Consider the following 17,110-nt stretch of genomic DNA (forward strand, 5'->3'; position numbering starts at 1 on the left):
AATGTACATCATCCCTTAGAAGTTTTGAAATACCTATTATTGTTATTTAATTTTGTTGTAGATAGTGCATACCATACCTACCTAGTTCTATTTTGAGTAAATGTGCTATTGATTCCAGGTGACTTTCTTGAAGAAGTTACCCTTAATAAAGCAGAACTCTGAAGGATATGAATTAAAACAATCTTTATTTATGTAGTGAAAATAAAAGTAATTTTAAAATAAGTATGCAATTTTATTAATCACTAAATGCAACAAATTAGTTTAGGAGTTGCTATTATCAAACTTGTCTGGGTGATTGACATAACAACTTATTTGAATACATCTAAGTCAGTATCAATATCAAGTCTTAAGATCTATTGTAGTAATAAGGCATTTTTCGATAAAACACTCTCTTTCATATCAAACTATTAACCTCTCTTAACATATATGTGACAAAAATTTACACAGACAATACTCCTGTCTTTTTACTTCACTTTTATCTGACATAAATATATTGCTTTAAAATTATGTTCATTTTATATTAAAATGATATAGTTAATAATTGAGTTCTTATCCACCAGCAGCCCAAGAGAATTGACAATTTTTTACACCTCAAAAATATTACTTTTAACAAATAAAGTCTTAGAACACAGATAATGACCACTGATTTTAGCAGTTAAGACTTTTTACCCAACTAAGGCAGTTTCAAGTGTTATAGATACATATTATACTATTATCATTATAAGCTAAACATTGCATGTCCAAAATATACAATTACAAAAGTTTAAAATTAATAAAACAATTTAGGACAGTTAGATTATTATTAAGTTGTTGGACCTTGAGTGGCATGCATAGAACCATTAAATTGCACTAATAGACATTAACTTCATAAAATAGGATCACAAGACAATAAAACTAATAAAAATAAATATTTACAAAATTAAAGATGCATTAAAAGTAATCATTTCATAGTGTTGTCAATGATATCCTTACATTCCCGTCACAGAAGTCGTTCATTTACCATTTGAGATCATAATAAATGTTCATTCCCACAAAGGTGTACAGGTATACATACTCAACTATAGCAGTTTTTGGTGATTTGTGCTTGTGTCTTAGCAAATTTTGAGTTACAGTTATAGTAAGAGGAATGTTAACAACATTATTCATTTCAAATAATGAAAAGGTAGCATATAAGCACCATTATAAAAAAACAGCTTTGTGCTCATAGGAAGGGTGTAGTATAATATAAATTCGTGCTTTCATAGTAGTGTCACAATCATTGATCTTTCTGGCACTATTTTTTTATTACAGTTATTATTATTGTTTGGGTGCTTAATTTTTATTCTTTTCAATCTAAGTGATGCCTATTTACACACTGTCTAATATTTTGTGAAGTTTAGTGGTCTGTTTTTTTTTGCAATATGGTAATAATATACCAAAGCAACGAATTTATTCAGTATGCCTTTTTACATAGCACTTTCAGAATCGTAAAAGCATACATAGCAGCACTCACAGTGCAATCATATCAATGTTCATGATTTAAGTACAAAAATGAGGGGCCATATTTTTTTTTCATAATTTTAAAATTTTATTTTGTTTGGACTTTTTATGCATCAGTATATTAGAACAAAGTTGTTAAAATTAACTAATTACAATGTAATAATAGGTAGAATCTAAAAATAGGAGTGATGCGAGTATTTTAATGTAAAAACAACAGTCAGTTATCACACTAATTGATTCATATTGAACATAAATTGATCCTACGTGATGTGGCTTGCAGCTCTAAGTCTCTAGAACACTAGTCGGCTGCTTAAGCGACCGTTTTTGTCAATAATTTTATGAAAGCGTCAAAACTACATTAAGATATGATTCGAAATCACTCACAATTTCATTCTATTCGCTAAGTTCAGAATAAGTTTAGTTCAACTTAAACTTACTAAATTTCACTATACTCACTCGCACACAGCAATAAAAAGCGACAGCTTTATATAGTTCATGTCACTCGCTGAGATTCAGTCCCGGCACAAACGTACACGACAGGCACGCGTGGCGCTCACACGCAAGGGTCGAGGCGCGCGGACGCCAGGTGGTCCACACTGCGGCCCTTCTGCATCTGCAGGCTGAGCTCGTTGGGCTCCATCGTGATGTGATGCGAGGACGTGCGCTTGTGCTTGGTCTCGGGCGGCTTGGAGTCGCGGGAGCTAGTGCGGCGGTGGCGCAGCACGCCGCCCGTGTCGATGAGGCGCTTGCTCTCGTCGTCGCCGCAGCGCGTGAGCGGCAGCACGGTGAGGTCGAGGCTCTCCATGCTCTTGAGCGCGAGGTGCTTGAGCTGGTCGAGGCTGAGGTCGCGGCTGTCGGAGCGCGAGTGCACCTTGAAGTCCCGTGATCCCGAGCGCGAGGCGGAGCGCGGGAAGTCCCGGCGCGAATCGCGGGAGTCCCTCGAGTCGCTGCGCACGGGGCGCGTGCGCTCGGGCTCGTCCAGCGAGTGCTGGCGGGCGCGGGGCTCCAGCTGGATGGTCTTGGAGTCGTTGCGCAAGTGCCGCGACGCCACGAGCACGCGCGAGTTCTTGCCGGAAGGCCGCGTCTGTGAGTCCTGCGAGTACTGCGACTCTGTTCGTTGCAGTTTGGGTCGGTGTGGGTCTTGGCCCATGTCGGTGGTTACTGCGGTCGGCTCCATGGGGGTGGTAGTGGCTGAACTCACGCCGGACATGACGCCCGAACGGAAACCGCTAGCGTTATCCGTAGACGGGAGTTCCTCGAATACTGTACAAAAATCGATTATGTTAATAGTAAAGGAAATTATGATAATTTTGGAGATTTTTTAATTACGATGTAACAGTTTGAATTAAATGTCTTACGTTTGTCAAGACTAATGATGGAGCCGGTGATGTCCTTGTGCGGGTCGAGTGGCGGCACAGTCTCGAGGTGTCTGCGGCGCCGCACGAGCCACCAGTCTGCCATGAAGATACCGAGTGCAACTATCTTTATGCCTCCACAGAGTCCGACGTATCTGCAAACAAGACGTTTTATAATCAGCAAATTTAGTTTTATGAGATTCCTATAACAAGGTCCTATACAAACTATGTATACATACCTGTATCTGAACTGTTCAATATCGTAGAGCAGACAGCGCCCTCCTTTCTCCCCACTGCAGGATTGTTTCCAAAGCAAGCAGGTGGAATCAATGAGGTTGCCGAATACTATCGGCGCAGGAATGTACCCGAACAAGCGGAAGATCACGAACTGCATGCCCAGTGCGAACGAGCGCTCTTCTTCGCTCACAGATCTATAAGTATAAAAAAATCGTTAGGCACAAGTTTTTTCGTTGCAGTCTGGCAACATGATTATTGTTATAATTAATTATCGCTAGAATGTATACTAGCCGCGCATCAGGTTTCTATAGACTGACAAGTCTGCACGCGTAACTACGTAGGATTAATATTTTTGCAAAGCGACTATTCCATTCAGAATTGACGCAACGGTTCTTGGACTACATGGGCTAACGTTAAATTAAGACTTGTGAACTTACCGGAGCACGATCATGAGCAGCGGCATCTGCGTGACGGCGACGACGAAGGTCATGAAGAAGAGCAGCACGAGGAAGGGGAAGATGGTGGTGCAGGGCGGGTTGCAGGCGCCGGCCGTGGCCACGGGCACCACGGTGACCTCGCTGTACTCGCGCGCCGCGCCCGCGCCGGCCCGCAGCGCCGCCACGGCCGCGCCGCCCAGCAGCGTGCCGCCCGCGCCCGCCACGCCCCCAGCGCCTCCCGCCGCCGCGCTCTCGCGACTGTTCTCGTGCACGCCTGACACACACCAGAATACCATTATGATATGGGTTGGTTACAAATACAACCATGTGAATTTCTTTTGATTTGGTTTTACTTACTTAAGATTGTACTATAAGCAAAATCCCTAAACAGATCTCTGACTCTTCTCAAAGCTTATAGCTTTAGGAAGAAGGCTGTACTAAATCTATCCAGCCAATAATAGTTGGAATCAGCTAACTGGATCGCTTTTAATATTGTAATGTAGAAGCATATCATATTGGTTCAGTGTTTACAACAGTAAATAACAAGAATGAAACACTAATTATATTAAGAGTAAGGTCGGTACATACATGCACAGTTAGTGAAGTTGGATCTGGAGGAGAAGGCGGCACATCCCGCGTGGCACGGCGAGAAGTACGTGAGCCCGTTGTTACCACACACCGGCTCCATGTCCGTCTCCGTGCACAGGCAGTTGAAGTTGCACGCCGCCGTTAAGTTCACCTTGAACGGCTCCAGGTTGCTGTACACAGAAAAAAGAAAATGAGCATTCGTATAGATGCAATTCGATTTAGTTATATACAATTAGCCAACGAGAATGAAAAAAAATGTCTATTATCATAAGTAAGTTTCTAGATATTATGCCACGATCATGTGTGAACAAGTAGGTATTTATATTGGTATACAATAAGTCGTTTTTGTACTGAATTCATGTAAAGATTTTTTGCAAAACCATATCAATGTGACCTTTGGAGCTTTAGGATGAATGGCAATATTTGATCTTCAACGAACGATGAACAATTCGAAGCATGAAGGTTATCTCGTCACGTTAAATTCATACTCATTTATGTATCTGCATTAAATTCTCACGTTTTTACAAAAAATATGTATTGACGCCAATGTATGATGCGAGGGTAACTAAATATGCACGTGTAAGGCATTTGTAATACTCGTATAAGATCGCATGTGTTGCCGAGGCATGCAAGCGCACTAAATAGAGCAACGTGCACACCTCTCGCTGTAAACGCTCTAACATCAACGATGATCAACTCTGATACAAGTCACGGATGCCTTCCGCATATAAAATAATGCAAAACCATAATTACAAACCTGTTATTCGTATACGGTATAGTGGTGCCGGCCATCTTGATATTGTCGCAGCCGAGGAAGAACAACAGCGCATAGCACGAGAGGCATATCGTGTTAGATATGAGAACGAATTGCACGGCGCCTTTGGGCCTCAACTCGAGGCGTTTGAGCAAGCACCCGCCCATGAAGATACCGATGCAAGCGCCCGGTATCGCGATGGAACCTATTGTTCGAAACAATTCATAATTTAGCGTTCGTTTTTATCGATTAGGTAGCGCTACCATGTGTTTGTTTAGTTTCAAGGTCGTTAGACGATAACTTGTGTATATGTTTTGTTAACCTACTTTATTACTAAATCACAGTTCTTTAAGCAACAACCTACTTTAAGACTATTTAAAAAACCGTTTTCTTAGCTAGAATACCAATTTATAAGTCTCATAAAAGTTTCCTACATGCTTATTCTATCATAAAGATATTAATCAATAAGTCATAACTCCGTTGACAATAAACAATAGAATACACGATTTCTTAGTATTGTAATTGAATGAGACAACACGCTAACCACTTTAGCACACAATTTGAAAACGTCAGCGGTTTGTTAAAACATTAATCAACATGTACCTAGTTGGTAAAAATAACGTTAGTTTTATCAATTCTCCGTCCAGTTTATCTGAACGCACGTGCCTTGTAAATTGACGTACACGCTACGAGGCATTAAACGCTAATAAATTAAGCCAAGCAACGGAGTAAAACGAGCAAGTTGAATCAAATTTTCCAACGTTTGATTTCTCCAAGGGACAAGATTATAAAGTGAACAGATTTTATAAACTATACTAGCAAAAAATATACATTATGTGGGGTACCTATAAGATGTTCTTAAGGCATTCGGAATGTGTCTATAGCATATTTCTCGCTCAAATTCATTTACGCTACTATTCTAAATACTGTAATCATCTATGTATATTAGGTACATTTTTGCCAATAAAATTTAAATGGTTTACAATACAAGTCTAAGTCTAGATAAGAATAATGATCAAACAATACAATTTGTTACAACCTACTGAAAAACCGGTTAGTATCAAGGAAGTAGCAGAAATAAAAGTTGATTCTACCATTTTATGTAACGATCAATACATTTCGTAGAAATACAGACTTTAATGAGTAGCTAAACGCTAGGACTCCGTTGGCCTACGAAGTTACAATGTTTATCCTGGTTATTCAAATACTTTTATGCTCATTTTCATAAAAATATGTTCAACAATTTTGTCGTGAAAAGGTTACAGACTCACTTATATATTCTTTCAGTAGTAATATTACTAAAATTGATGTCTTACCGGTAAACACGCTAGCCTGACTCTTGCCCAAACTGAACTGCGTCTCAAGGTACTTGGGTAAGAAGACGACGAAGCCCGAGACGATCATGAGCTCCATACAAGCTCCGAGGCACGTCACCACGTACACTGGGTTCTTTAGCAGTCGCCACATTGACACCGGTATATCTGAAAGTATAAAACATTGATTTAGTACAGTGACATACAGACTACTTATTATGTATACAGACTGCCTCCGTGGCGCAGTGGTTAAGGTCATCACGCCGCTACCATTTCGTCGGCAGTCGTGGGTTCGTTATTTGTGCGATCCACAAATAATTGTTTCGGGTCTGGTTGTGCTTTGTGTCCGTTGTTTGTTTGTAAAAGTGCCCGTGACACAAGAGCAACTCTTAGTGCGGGAGTTGTCTTTTTTAAATAAAAAAAAAAACAGTTGAAATAGAAAAGTAAGACACACGGATCGTATCGGTGATGTCTTGCAAAAAGGTCAAGTGCGTGGTCGTAACGAGCGGTCATGTATGGCAAGATGTATGGATGTGAATGAGGCAAGGGAAGTTTGTAGATATCGTAGCAAGTGGTGTTCTTTGGTGTCTTACTATCCCTATAGGATAGCGGCGTGATTTTATGCTCATATGTATCATATGTAGTTTGCATCATGCTCATATGTAGTTTACAGTTTTAGAAGAAAATAAATACGTATTTAGGTAAAGCAAATGTTTCAAAAGTTATGAGGTCAAAAGTCATTGTCCAATATTCGGTATTCGTCATGAAAAACTTAAATACATTTGATCATAATGTCTATTTTAATGTACATTGTGTATTTGACGCCATATCATACAACAGGTAGAGTCTGTACAATGCATAACTCGAGATTAGGAGAAAAAAGTTATTTACTGTTAGCGAATTCTCATTTCATACACTACTCTACTCACACTTTTGGTTATAACAGACGTGATAATATATAATAATATATCTATATATAAACCCAACCCGCACTTGGCCAGGGTGGTGGACTCAAGGCCTATACCTTCCCTCGTCTGGGAGGAGACCCTTGCCATGCAGTGGGACAGTAATGGGTTAAAAAAATGTCGTTAGGATGTAGCTACCAAATCTACAAATTATATGGTTTCTGTACCGTATTCGTGGTCAAAAATCCATACTTTATTATAACGAAAGAAACACATGTTTCTTTCGTTATAAAACCGGAAACCGAGCTTGTTAGCTTATTATTGCATTGTAATTGTCGTTTTCCTTTAAGACTAGAATCTTCCGTGATAACTATGTATTATGCGACACTAATTTATAAGTAGACGACTGTCGTGGAAATATTTTGTATTAGGTACTTATATTTCAAGAGTTACATTTGGAAAATCTATTACTTGTGTGTGAAAAATTAACAGAATAGCGTTTTAAACTAGGTAATCAATTCTATTTGAAAAAGGTCTACTAGGTTTTTTTTTAATTCTTCTTCTTTAGTTAAACTACAGGTCGATCTAGTGCCCTTTTTACGATCCATTAATGAATACAAAAATCGGTATTTATAACTAAAAATGTTAGTATATTTTAAACTAGCCGACCCGCGCAACTTCGCTTGCGTCACATAAGAGAGAATGGGTCAAAATTTCCCCCGTTTTTGCAACATTTTTTACTGGTACTCTGCTCCTATTGGTCGTAGCGTGATGATATATAGCCTATAACCTTCCTCGATAAATGGGCTATCTAACACTGAAAGAATTTTTCAAATCAGACCCGTAGTTCCTGAGATTAGCGCGTTCAAACAAACAAACAAACAAACTCTTCAGCTTTATAATATTAGTATAGATGTGTTGGTATATTCCATAATCTTTGAATTACCTTTGATATCTTTCCCGTATCCAGTATCTTTAATATCCGTCTGAGGTTTAGGCGGTGGTTTAGACGTGGAGGAGCCACTAGCGGCCGCGGCCTTCTCCACCAGCCTGATCTTTTCCTTCTCTCGGACCAACACTTTGGGGAACGAGAAGAATGGAATAGCGACCAATATGAGTAAAAACCCACAGAGGAGAAAGCCACCCCACCACATGCCTACCCAACGGTGATCACCCGGATCTGAAAAAAAAAAACAATTAAAAAAAATGTTTCGACTTTCATTACGAGGGTCAAACTTTTCCCCGCAGGTGAGGTCAAAACGGTCGGCATTATTAAAAATTCATAGCTGTGTTTGGCAAAGCTTAGAACACATTTAGGTTTGCATTAATTATTGATTAACGAAAAACTCATAGCGGCATTAACAGCGCTATAAATACCGCAAACGTTTTTAATTGAAACGATAAACGTACTAATTGTACTAAATAAGGACTTCACAGAATTTTGTTACTCACCTATCGATATAATAGCCCCCGAGAATGAGTCCATGTGGAAAGATAGCAAGTAGGCACCGAGTAGGAAGCCTAGTACAGGCCCGAATGCTGCCATGCTGTACATACAACCTAGAAACAAACATATAAAATAACTATAAATCCACTAAGCACTAACAAACTTGACCATATCGCATTTATCGTAGTTTTATAACATTTCCCACAATAAAAACCACCATAATAGTTTTATTTTAATGTATTTGCTTAATGCTTACACGCCTCGCCCATAATCGTAGAGGCCCAATTAATTTGACTAGTTTTTATTTAACTTAGCGTAATTGTATTTCCTGTCGATATCTAATAAATTTATCGAGGAAATCTTTTTTTATAACATAGATCACCCGCGTTACTGACTATAAGCACGCAAATAACTCGAGTACAGTGACCCCCAATAATAGACCAAAACTAATAAGTTATAACAATTAAAATGCAAATGACTGTGTACCAACAATACAGCGGTTCATCCCTTTGTGATATTGTATTATAGGTGCTATAGGTAGGTATGTAAGTGCACCCGGCACGGTGGTATCGGCCCAAAACTGGGTCACTCTTGTTTTGTACGGCTGCAAATGGCACGGATTTCGCGGTTAATATCAATGACTTATAGTCCGTCCAAATCAGACTGCGTGAGAAATATTTCCATACGCTCCATTTACTTTTGTTAACTTGCGGTTCACGACCCCGATATCTGAAAGGCTGCCTGTATGTAGGCCTGTAGGCACATAAGCACCTTCGCGTCCACATTAAACGTATAGAAATTAAAAAGTTACGGCTGTATGAAAACGTATGGTATTTGTGCATGTTGTGACGTAAACATTCTATTATGAAGACGTTGCGTGTCGGTGTGGCTCGCTTCCATAACTCTACATTTCATTCACTTTTACACTGTACAAGTGTTACTGCGTTCGGACAAGTGATAAATATTTGTGAAAACATGGTCGTTTTTCAATGCAGCTGAGCTGTTAACCGATCAAATTTAGTATCTGCAGTTGAAAGAGAAAATGCTCGGAGCCGCAATAACCAGTAATGTTTGTAAAATACAGCGTACAGAAATCGATACGATAGACCTCTTTTGACGACACGAGTGGCTCTTGTATCCAGGTCGCGTCCATAGGAGTCTCAACGCAAGAGCCTTATTAAAACCCTCCCCTCGATGACGCTACACTCAAGTGGCCAGTAAGAAAATAAAACATCTATACATATAAGAAAGAACGTACATATAGACGTATTCCGCATAGAGTAGACTGACAGCAGAATTTTTAAAGAAAATTGTATGTCTGAAGTGAAATGTTGGAATGCTTTTAATGTGTCTAAATATTTGCTCATTATATGGCATTCTTCCGAGTGGGAAGTCTGCTCATCGGCAGTGACATAATCGGGTCAAGGTCTCGGGCTCACGACAACACTGAAATTTTCAAGGCTCCGCATTCTGTATCAACCCTAGCACACTGTATTGTATTCGATTCAATGTAACTTTCAATGCGACTCTACGCGAATGCCGCAAATCAAATTTTATAAATTTCATTTTAGGTCAGGTTTATTGTTTATACGATCGACGATTTACGGGCTTTTGTTACTGCTGTGAATAACTTAAGTTGTAGATATGAAATTCGTTTATGATACCTTTATTGCAGTAGGCTTTACTGCTAGAATAACTACTTGCAATAGTTACGAAAGTGTAGAACGCGCGGACGAACAGAGTCGGTATATTCGTTATTACTTTACACTGTTATAAAATACATCTGACATAAATGAAATAACTTTGTGCCGGTATAACTTTTTCAATAAACAAGTCAGAAATATCCGAATTGTTGCGACGTTTGCACGACAAAATAGTTGATGAAGCTTTCTAGAACGTTCTGTGCGAACTCGACAAAGCATGGGTTGAACAACCTCCATCATGAATTCATTTAATAAATGGATCCTGCAGTTTTATAGCGTCCCCGTGTCGATGAATCACACAGCACACATGTAGCGAGATACATGACACGGGCTTTATCGTACATCTTAAATGTCTACATCATCACACTTTACGATATCTTTGCTTTCTACTACTATCGTACACTCCCCAAGACGTTCAAAATTGACTGTTATTGCTACTCTCTATAATAAACATGATTTATGACTCTACATTAGGAACATGAATTAAGGTTCATTCTCCCCTAATGAAATGATATAATAACACTACAAAAATATATTCTGAATTTTGATAGTATATTTATGAATTGTTTGCTAAATAAATAATATTAAAATGAGATACGTATAACTTAACTACTTATTATGTACGTTGCGAACACTATAAAATTGATTAGAATCGGTCTTATTACGTCAAACCTCGTCACAGACTGCACGTGCTCATTAAAGCATTTTGTCGCTTTAACTATTAAAACGGATAAATGCGATAGATCTGGTGCATCAGTACTAAAAAAGATAATAGCAGTTCTATTACTATCTCCACAGTGAACGTTCGATTGGCAAATATTGACAATTCGCATCTAGTTCGCGGTTTCCACCATATTGTACAAATAATAGTAAACGTGGCATTATCATGTTTACAATGACGGTCAACACTGTTATTTCGTATTGTTCTGTACACAACATCAAACAAAGTGAAATTAAGTATGAAACTGACTGATACAGGTACGTGTGTTAAGCCAGTCTGCCATTATTTATTTAGGTTGCTTCGCTAGCATTTTATTGTGCAAACAGTCTGTTAAAATAAGCACCAATATAAAAAGTGTTTTATTTGCTGCAAAAAGTAAAGGTGTGTCTGTTATTTTGAACGTTTTTATGAAGTTCAGTGACTCGTAGTGTGTATATAGTTTATGTGAGGGACATCGCGGAGTTATGACGACGCAGTAGTCGAAGCATGACAATAAAGACATGCAACGTGCCTTCTAGCGATACGTAGAGGACACACGAATATAATAGACATAATAACATCACGACACACTCGTACACTGGCGTAAAATCGTGCGCTTCGACTATTTTCCTTTGAAAATAAGAGCAAGGTCTGCGTTTAAATAGAAACATTTTGTTAACACTCAAGGACCAAAATATTATATCCCTGTCTTTGTCCACTCTTTTGAAATCGGTAGGGGACACAGGTATGCCTTCTTATTATCTGCGTGTTTTACAAAAAGAGGGATCTTACACATAATTTCAAAGGGCCACATAACCCAAGAATTGTAAAGGAACCCTCCATATCTATTGTAAAGCTAAAAGTTCTTACCGATATACATGCTGGAGGATTCAGGTCGTACGTGGTCGTCGACATACGTGGTGCCGAGGGTGAGCAGAGGCGAGCCGCCACAACCGAGCAGCAGCTGCGCCACCACAAACACCATCACCGGCATGAACGTGCTCGGAGAACTCTGTCAAATTCAACATTATATCAACATCCTTATACTCCAAGGACTACTGAGAAAAACTATATTTACGTATCTATTGTCTTCTTACAGACGTACCTATGGGCTAATAAACAAACAAAAACACGCATTACATCACGTTTTATTCTTGGAAGTAAACAGACACATCACACAATGATTAAGCACGATCTATAGTCAAAATATATGCAAAAATATGTCTCGTTTCTGCAATAACGATTAGGTAATTATTGAATTATGACAATACCTTGATGCAGTTGTCTGGTCTGAGATTGCTCGGAGGTAAGCCTTGCGAGAGATGTCCTAATCCAGCCATATCTTGCTCCAATGCACGCGGCAGCCGGCATATATTGTCATCCGACTTATTGTTCATCAAAGTTTCGCTATTCACTTCCGCTATAAAGTGCGGCAGAACAAATACCAACGATCCAATGCCCATTATCACAGCACCTAAAATAAACACGATATTAATAGATTGCCAATAATTTTAATGGGCTTAATAATTTCACTTTAATAAAGCGGTCCATTATCGTTCGCCACTGAACATAGTCGTCTCTCGGGAGCTATGATGGACTTTCAGGACAATAGCCCCGATTATTCAAATTCAATATGATGTCGCTGTATTGCGAAGTATATCTGATTTATTGCCTTTTCCGTATGCAGTAAATTACATCATAGCTCAGCTGTTTAATTCATACAAGCAATAGTTAATCTTTACATTAGCTATTGATTCTACAATCGGGTCAAGGCTAGACGCAGAGGCGTTGCGTATAAAGTAAAAAATCCTGCCGTAATAAAGTTATAAGACATTCTGTTGGACCAGAGTACATTTAAATTCGATAGTACAGTACATTTTTGTAAGTATTACGTTAGGTGTAATATTCGTTATCCTTACCGACTGCGATCCAAACTGGAATGTGTCTTCTACTGCCGAGATACGATACAAAGATCACGGTAATGACGTTACCGATCTCGTAGCTGCTCGCGATGAGCCCCGACAGACTCGAGGGGATTTCGAAGCGTTTCTCGATTGTTGTGATCACAGAGTTTATGTAGCCGGAGCTTAACGCTTGCTGCAGCGTCACAAGGAACGAAAGAAAAAATACGAACACCTGAAAATAAACATTCATTAGTGGTCTGACAAACGGATCGACATCTCTGTCCCTTAAGTAATTTATTCCTTACTTTAATACTAGAAAATCTCTGAATGAATAGCGGTCTCCACGAGAGAATACCGCAATCTCTTGCGTCATGAGGAATGTCTAATATTTCTGGATACATTTGCCGGGGCTTCTCCTTTTCCTTTTCCCGTTCGCGATCTCTGTGGATAAAATAACCAAGTCAATATTCTATAATAAAATATATTTTTACGGTGCTGCTTTATCGTATGCATCACCGACAGGTGTGAATATAAATAAATTCTAATTGCATAGACGCGCGCAGGTCGTTACACTGACAAGTATGGGTCTCTATGGTCGTTTAGCTCTGGTAAAGTAAGATACCTAGCTAAACTTGTTACATGTGATGGATGGATCAAATTACTAGGTATTCATAGATAGCAGTCGTATTTCACCTGTCGCATATTCCGGCCGAGGGATTCCGGCTGTGGCATTTGATGGACTCTCTCGGTGGGTGCGAGGGGTGCGGCGGAGTGCTCGGGCCGGCCTCGTCGCCGGCGCCGTCTGCGCACCCCGACTCCGCGTACAGCCCGGTCATCGCGTACATTGACTCTTGCCTCCTGAGAAAATCACATGCCAGTCAAATATTTGCTCACGTTACCATGTAGCACAATACTTTCTCATACAGTCTCGAATTTATGTTATGTCATAATGAATTATGTTATGTGAAAATATCGTGGGACCTTCTGGGACAATATCGGTAACACGGTATGAAATCAATAAATATACATCGCGGAACGATATGAAGTGTAAGTACGGCACATGTATTAAAAATTTACTGAGTTTACCACTGCCACATGCTCATAAATAATGGTAGTTATAACAGATACTACTTTCCATTGGCCTTCTTTAATGGTCTGAGACAATATACAGCTGACAATTCCTTTTTCATTTGGTATGATATCAAAGGAAAATGGCGACAACATAAATATTTAATACTAACATTAAATCGGGTGATATTTGGCAAGTGGTAAGCAGCAATGCAACTGGGTCAAGGGTAGGTTTCCTGTTTCTGAATATTAATAAAAACCATTCATATTCCTTTGCAGAAGGTTACAGTAGCAAAGTATTAGGGGTTGCATTATATATTTTCCTCTCTAGAATCCTAGTCAGTTTATATAAAACAAGATATTATAGAAATGTAGTGCAATATAAGTTTTGTGTTGCCATAATTCGCGATTTTATGACAAGCCACTGAGTGAGGTTACAAAATTATTTTAAGAAATTGAAGATGGTATTGTTTCATAAATGTTCCTAACTTTTATGAAGTTGTAGACTCAGTATAATATAGAACGATAAAGGTTAGTATTATAGCAGACGAGGATTCAGTTATGATAAATTGTTTGGATTAAAGCATATAAATGATCTCTTGAAACTTAAGTACATTGCCAGTTACTGGCTTTCCGATGTATTTATCTTTATAATATTGTAGATATTTGAAACATAATTCGATGTGATTTTATCAGTTTCCGGCCATTTACCAAATGTTATTGCGGTTGAACTTAATACAATGTACTAAATGACAGCAGCACGTTTTGTTCACCCAAAAATAGTATAATATTTAATGAATCATTACGTTTTCAATGATTCTCTTTCTCGATCATTAGATTTCAAATGACGACTATATTTTTTATGCATAACGGAATCTTAAGGTTTTCTAGGTAATACGTAGGCATTTAGCTAATGATGGAAAGTGCAAAGAGAACTGTGGGAAACGTCGCAATTGTCAACATTGTTTACTTACAAAACATCACAACAATAACACAACGGTATAAGAAATACGTGATTTTTTAAAATAAATCATAGTGAAAACATACAATTTAATAAATAACAAACCTGTGCCTGTCCAATAAATAACATTGTTGTTCTCTCTCCGTCATAGCGGGAGCGGCACGAGTCACGATTATTTCACAGCTGATAAATATTTTTTTCTAATAACGCGTCGTGTTCCGCGTCTCAAAACAATTTATGTTACACATCAAACGATCGCAGGAAAAGCACTTTATTTTAACAACATATTTCGTTGGATGAACGTGGTGCGTGCTCAAACAAAACATTGGCACTAAGATGACTAAACATAAGGCTTTGTCTACACGGTAGGTGATATCAGTGCGCGACAAGGTACAAATATGGGCCAGGTGTTGCAAACCTAACGTTATCTGCTGATACGACGTTATCATCGGAAGGGAGTGTAGGATTGTTTGTCTCGTTCGGACAGCTGACGAAGGCGGGATGAGGTAATTTTAGGCCTTAGTGGTGATAACAGAAATCCTCGATGCTGAGAGTACCATCAATGTCCTATATGTGTTATGACGTAAGCGATGAACGCATGTTTGTTTGTGCATGGTACTTGCAGCATATTAGCGTTATATCAACGTGCAAAACTATTGTAAACGCTAAACATTACGTACGTGACCTAACAAAGTGTTATAGAGATGATAACAGACTACAAAGTTAGGACTTCAGCGCTTAGAAACGGAGTATACTTATGTGCCATATAGCCTACTGGCCTGAATGTGGAACGTCCATTGTAATGAGTCGGCCTTCAAGGAACCGGGGCTCCGGCTCCAAACAACTCATGTTTACTATTTTTCCTCTTATCTACCGGTGCTCTGTAGTGACACACGACATGAACAATTGATGCAATTACAAAATTTACGATACATTTTGCCGTCAATGCGTCATTTTAGCGGAACGAAATGATATCAACTGCGATTACTGTTAATGTATAATCTGATGGCCTCGTAGTCTGGTCTGTAGATAATAATGATAATGTACTAATAACATTGGTTTGCGGCTTCGTTTGTTTTCAATTTTATACTATTTTTTTTGGTTAGTTATTTGTAGCTTCCTATAATAAAAAGAGCAGAATATATTTTACAAATATGAGATTTTATTTTTTCTTTTCGAATATTATTGTAAACTTAAATTTTAAGCCTCTGTTAGTTATTTATTCAGTCTCTATTTAAAATTCTAATTTCCACAGGGTACTTTTATAATAAGCATTGGAAGGTAATTACAGCCAGTTAATTATAAAACGGTTTCGAGTTTACTCAGAATACAAATGGACACTAAACTTAAACAATTTAACGAAAATGAAACTGTGAAATTAACATAATAAAAGAAAAAAGTAAATGTCCATGTCGAACGTGACGAGGGATTACTATCATTGCTTTTGTTATAACAGAATACAGTTTAGTTACAATGACCCCTGAGGCTCGGGACGTTAGAAACATTACTAACATTTAAAACGAGTTACTAGTGTCTGACCGAATGTTCGGTTTTTTGACGGCCGAAACGCAAATTTCGGTTTAGTTTCGTTTTAGACAATAAAACCTGCCGAAACTACGCCCGAAATCGAAAGTGCATTCGGGAGATTTCGAACTTGATCGGCACGTTGAATTAATACCTCCTATCCTTAAATTGATTGATTATAAAAGCGGATTTTTTATTTCTCGTTCAAAAAATGATCCTTCGGTTTCGGCCGAATCTGAACTGTTGCCGAAATTCGGTTTCGGTTTCGGTTGGACACTACGAGTTACAGAAAAAAAATCATTTCAGCATTTCACTTTTGTAGAACGAGTGAACTGTATTCGTATTCATCATACACCTGGCGCCTACACATAAACAAACAAACTTTCTTTATATCAATAAATAGGCACGGTCAATGGACCAAATAAATACAATATCAATAATTCACCGATTACTTTCCAATGATAAATGTCATGACGATAAAGGAATGATTCAATCAACTAATAACGGTCTCGGGTTTGTAATTTGTATTCGCAATATAGGTCGTGTCAAAGTTCATGTGTTTATAACGAGATCAATGCATCTAGATTGCTGCCAGGCAGACATTTGAGGATAGAGATTGTTTATTTTGTTTTTTAAACAGGACTGAACATCTAAATATATGTAACTCTAGAGTGACTCACTGACTGACTGACTGACATAATGGTCTATCAACGAACAGCCCAAACCAATAAACGG

The 17,110-nt window shown here is 38.5% G+C and overlaps 1 protein-coding gene across 1 annotated transcript in view; it reads right to left on the reverse strand.

Moving 5' to 3' along the window:
- Nucleotides 1-166: 166 nt before the first annotated feature.
- Oatp30B (Organic anion transporting polypeptide 30B) overlaps nucleotides 167-17,110 on the reverse strand; it is a 44,723-nt gene continuing 27,779 nt past the window's right edge. The window contains exons 4-17 of the mRNA XM_076118088.1: nucleotides 13,516-13,680; nucleotides 13,128-13,263; nucleotides 12,838-13,054; nucleotides 12,190-12,392; nucleotides 11,789-11,930; nucleotides 8,521-8,628; nucleotides 8,015-8,248; nucleotides 6,167-6,331; nucleotides 4,854-5,055; nucleotides 4,097-4,266; nucleotides 3,509-3,782; nucleotides 3,074-3,265; nucleotides 2,838-2,989; nucleotides 167-2,742 (exon numbers count right to left, since the gene is read on the reverse strand). Coding sequence (XP_075974203.1) covers nucleotides 2,033-2,742; nucleotides 2,838-2,989; nucleotides 3,074-3,265; nucleotides 3,509-3,782; nucleotides 4,097-4,266; nucleotides 4,854-5,055; nucleotides 6,167-6,331; nucleotides 8,015-8,248; nucleotides 8,521-8,628; nucleotides 11,789-11,930; nucleotides 12,190-12,392; nucleotides 12,838-13,054; nucleotides 13,128-13,263; nucleotides 13,516-13,680 — 3,070 coding nt within the window. The 3' untranslated portion in view covers nucleotides 167-2,032. The remainder of the gene's footprint in view (nucleotides 2,743-2,837; nucleotides 2,990-3,073; nucleotides 3,266-3,508; nucleotides 3,783-4,096; nucleotides 4,267-4,853; nucleotides 5,056-6,166; nucleotides 6,332-8,014; nucleotides 8,249-8,520; nucleotides 8,629-11,788; nucleotides 11,931-12,189; nucleotides 12,393-12,837; nucleotides 13,055-13,127; nucleotides 13,264-13,515; nucleotides 13,681-17,110) is intronic.

This window comes from Anticarsia gemmatalis, chromosome 1 (genome assembly GCF_050436995.1).
Source record: "Anticarsia gemmatalis isolate Benzon Research Colony breed Stoneville strain chromosome 1, ilAntGemm2 primary, whole genome shotgun sequence".
In the NCBI taxonomy this organism is placed as follows: domain Eukaryota; kingdom Metazoa; phylum Arthropoda; class Insecta; order Lepidoptera; family Erebidae; genus Anticarsia; species Anticarsia gemmatalis.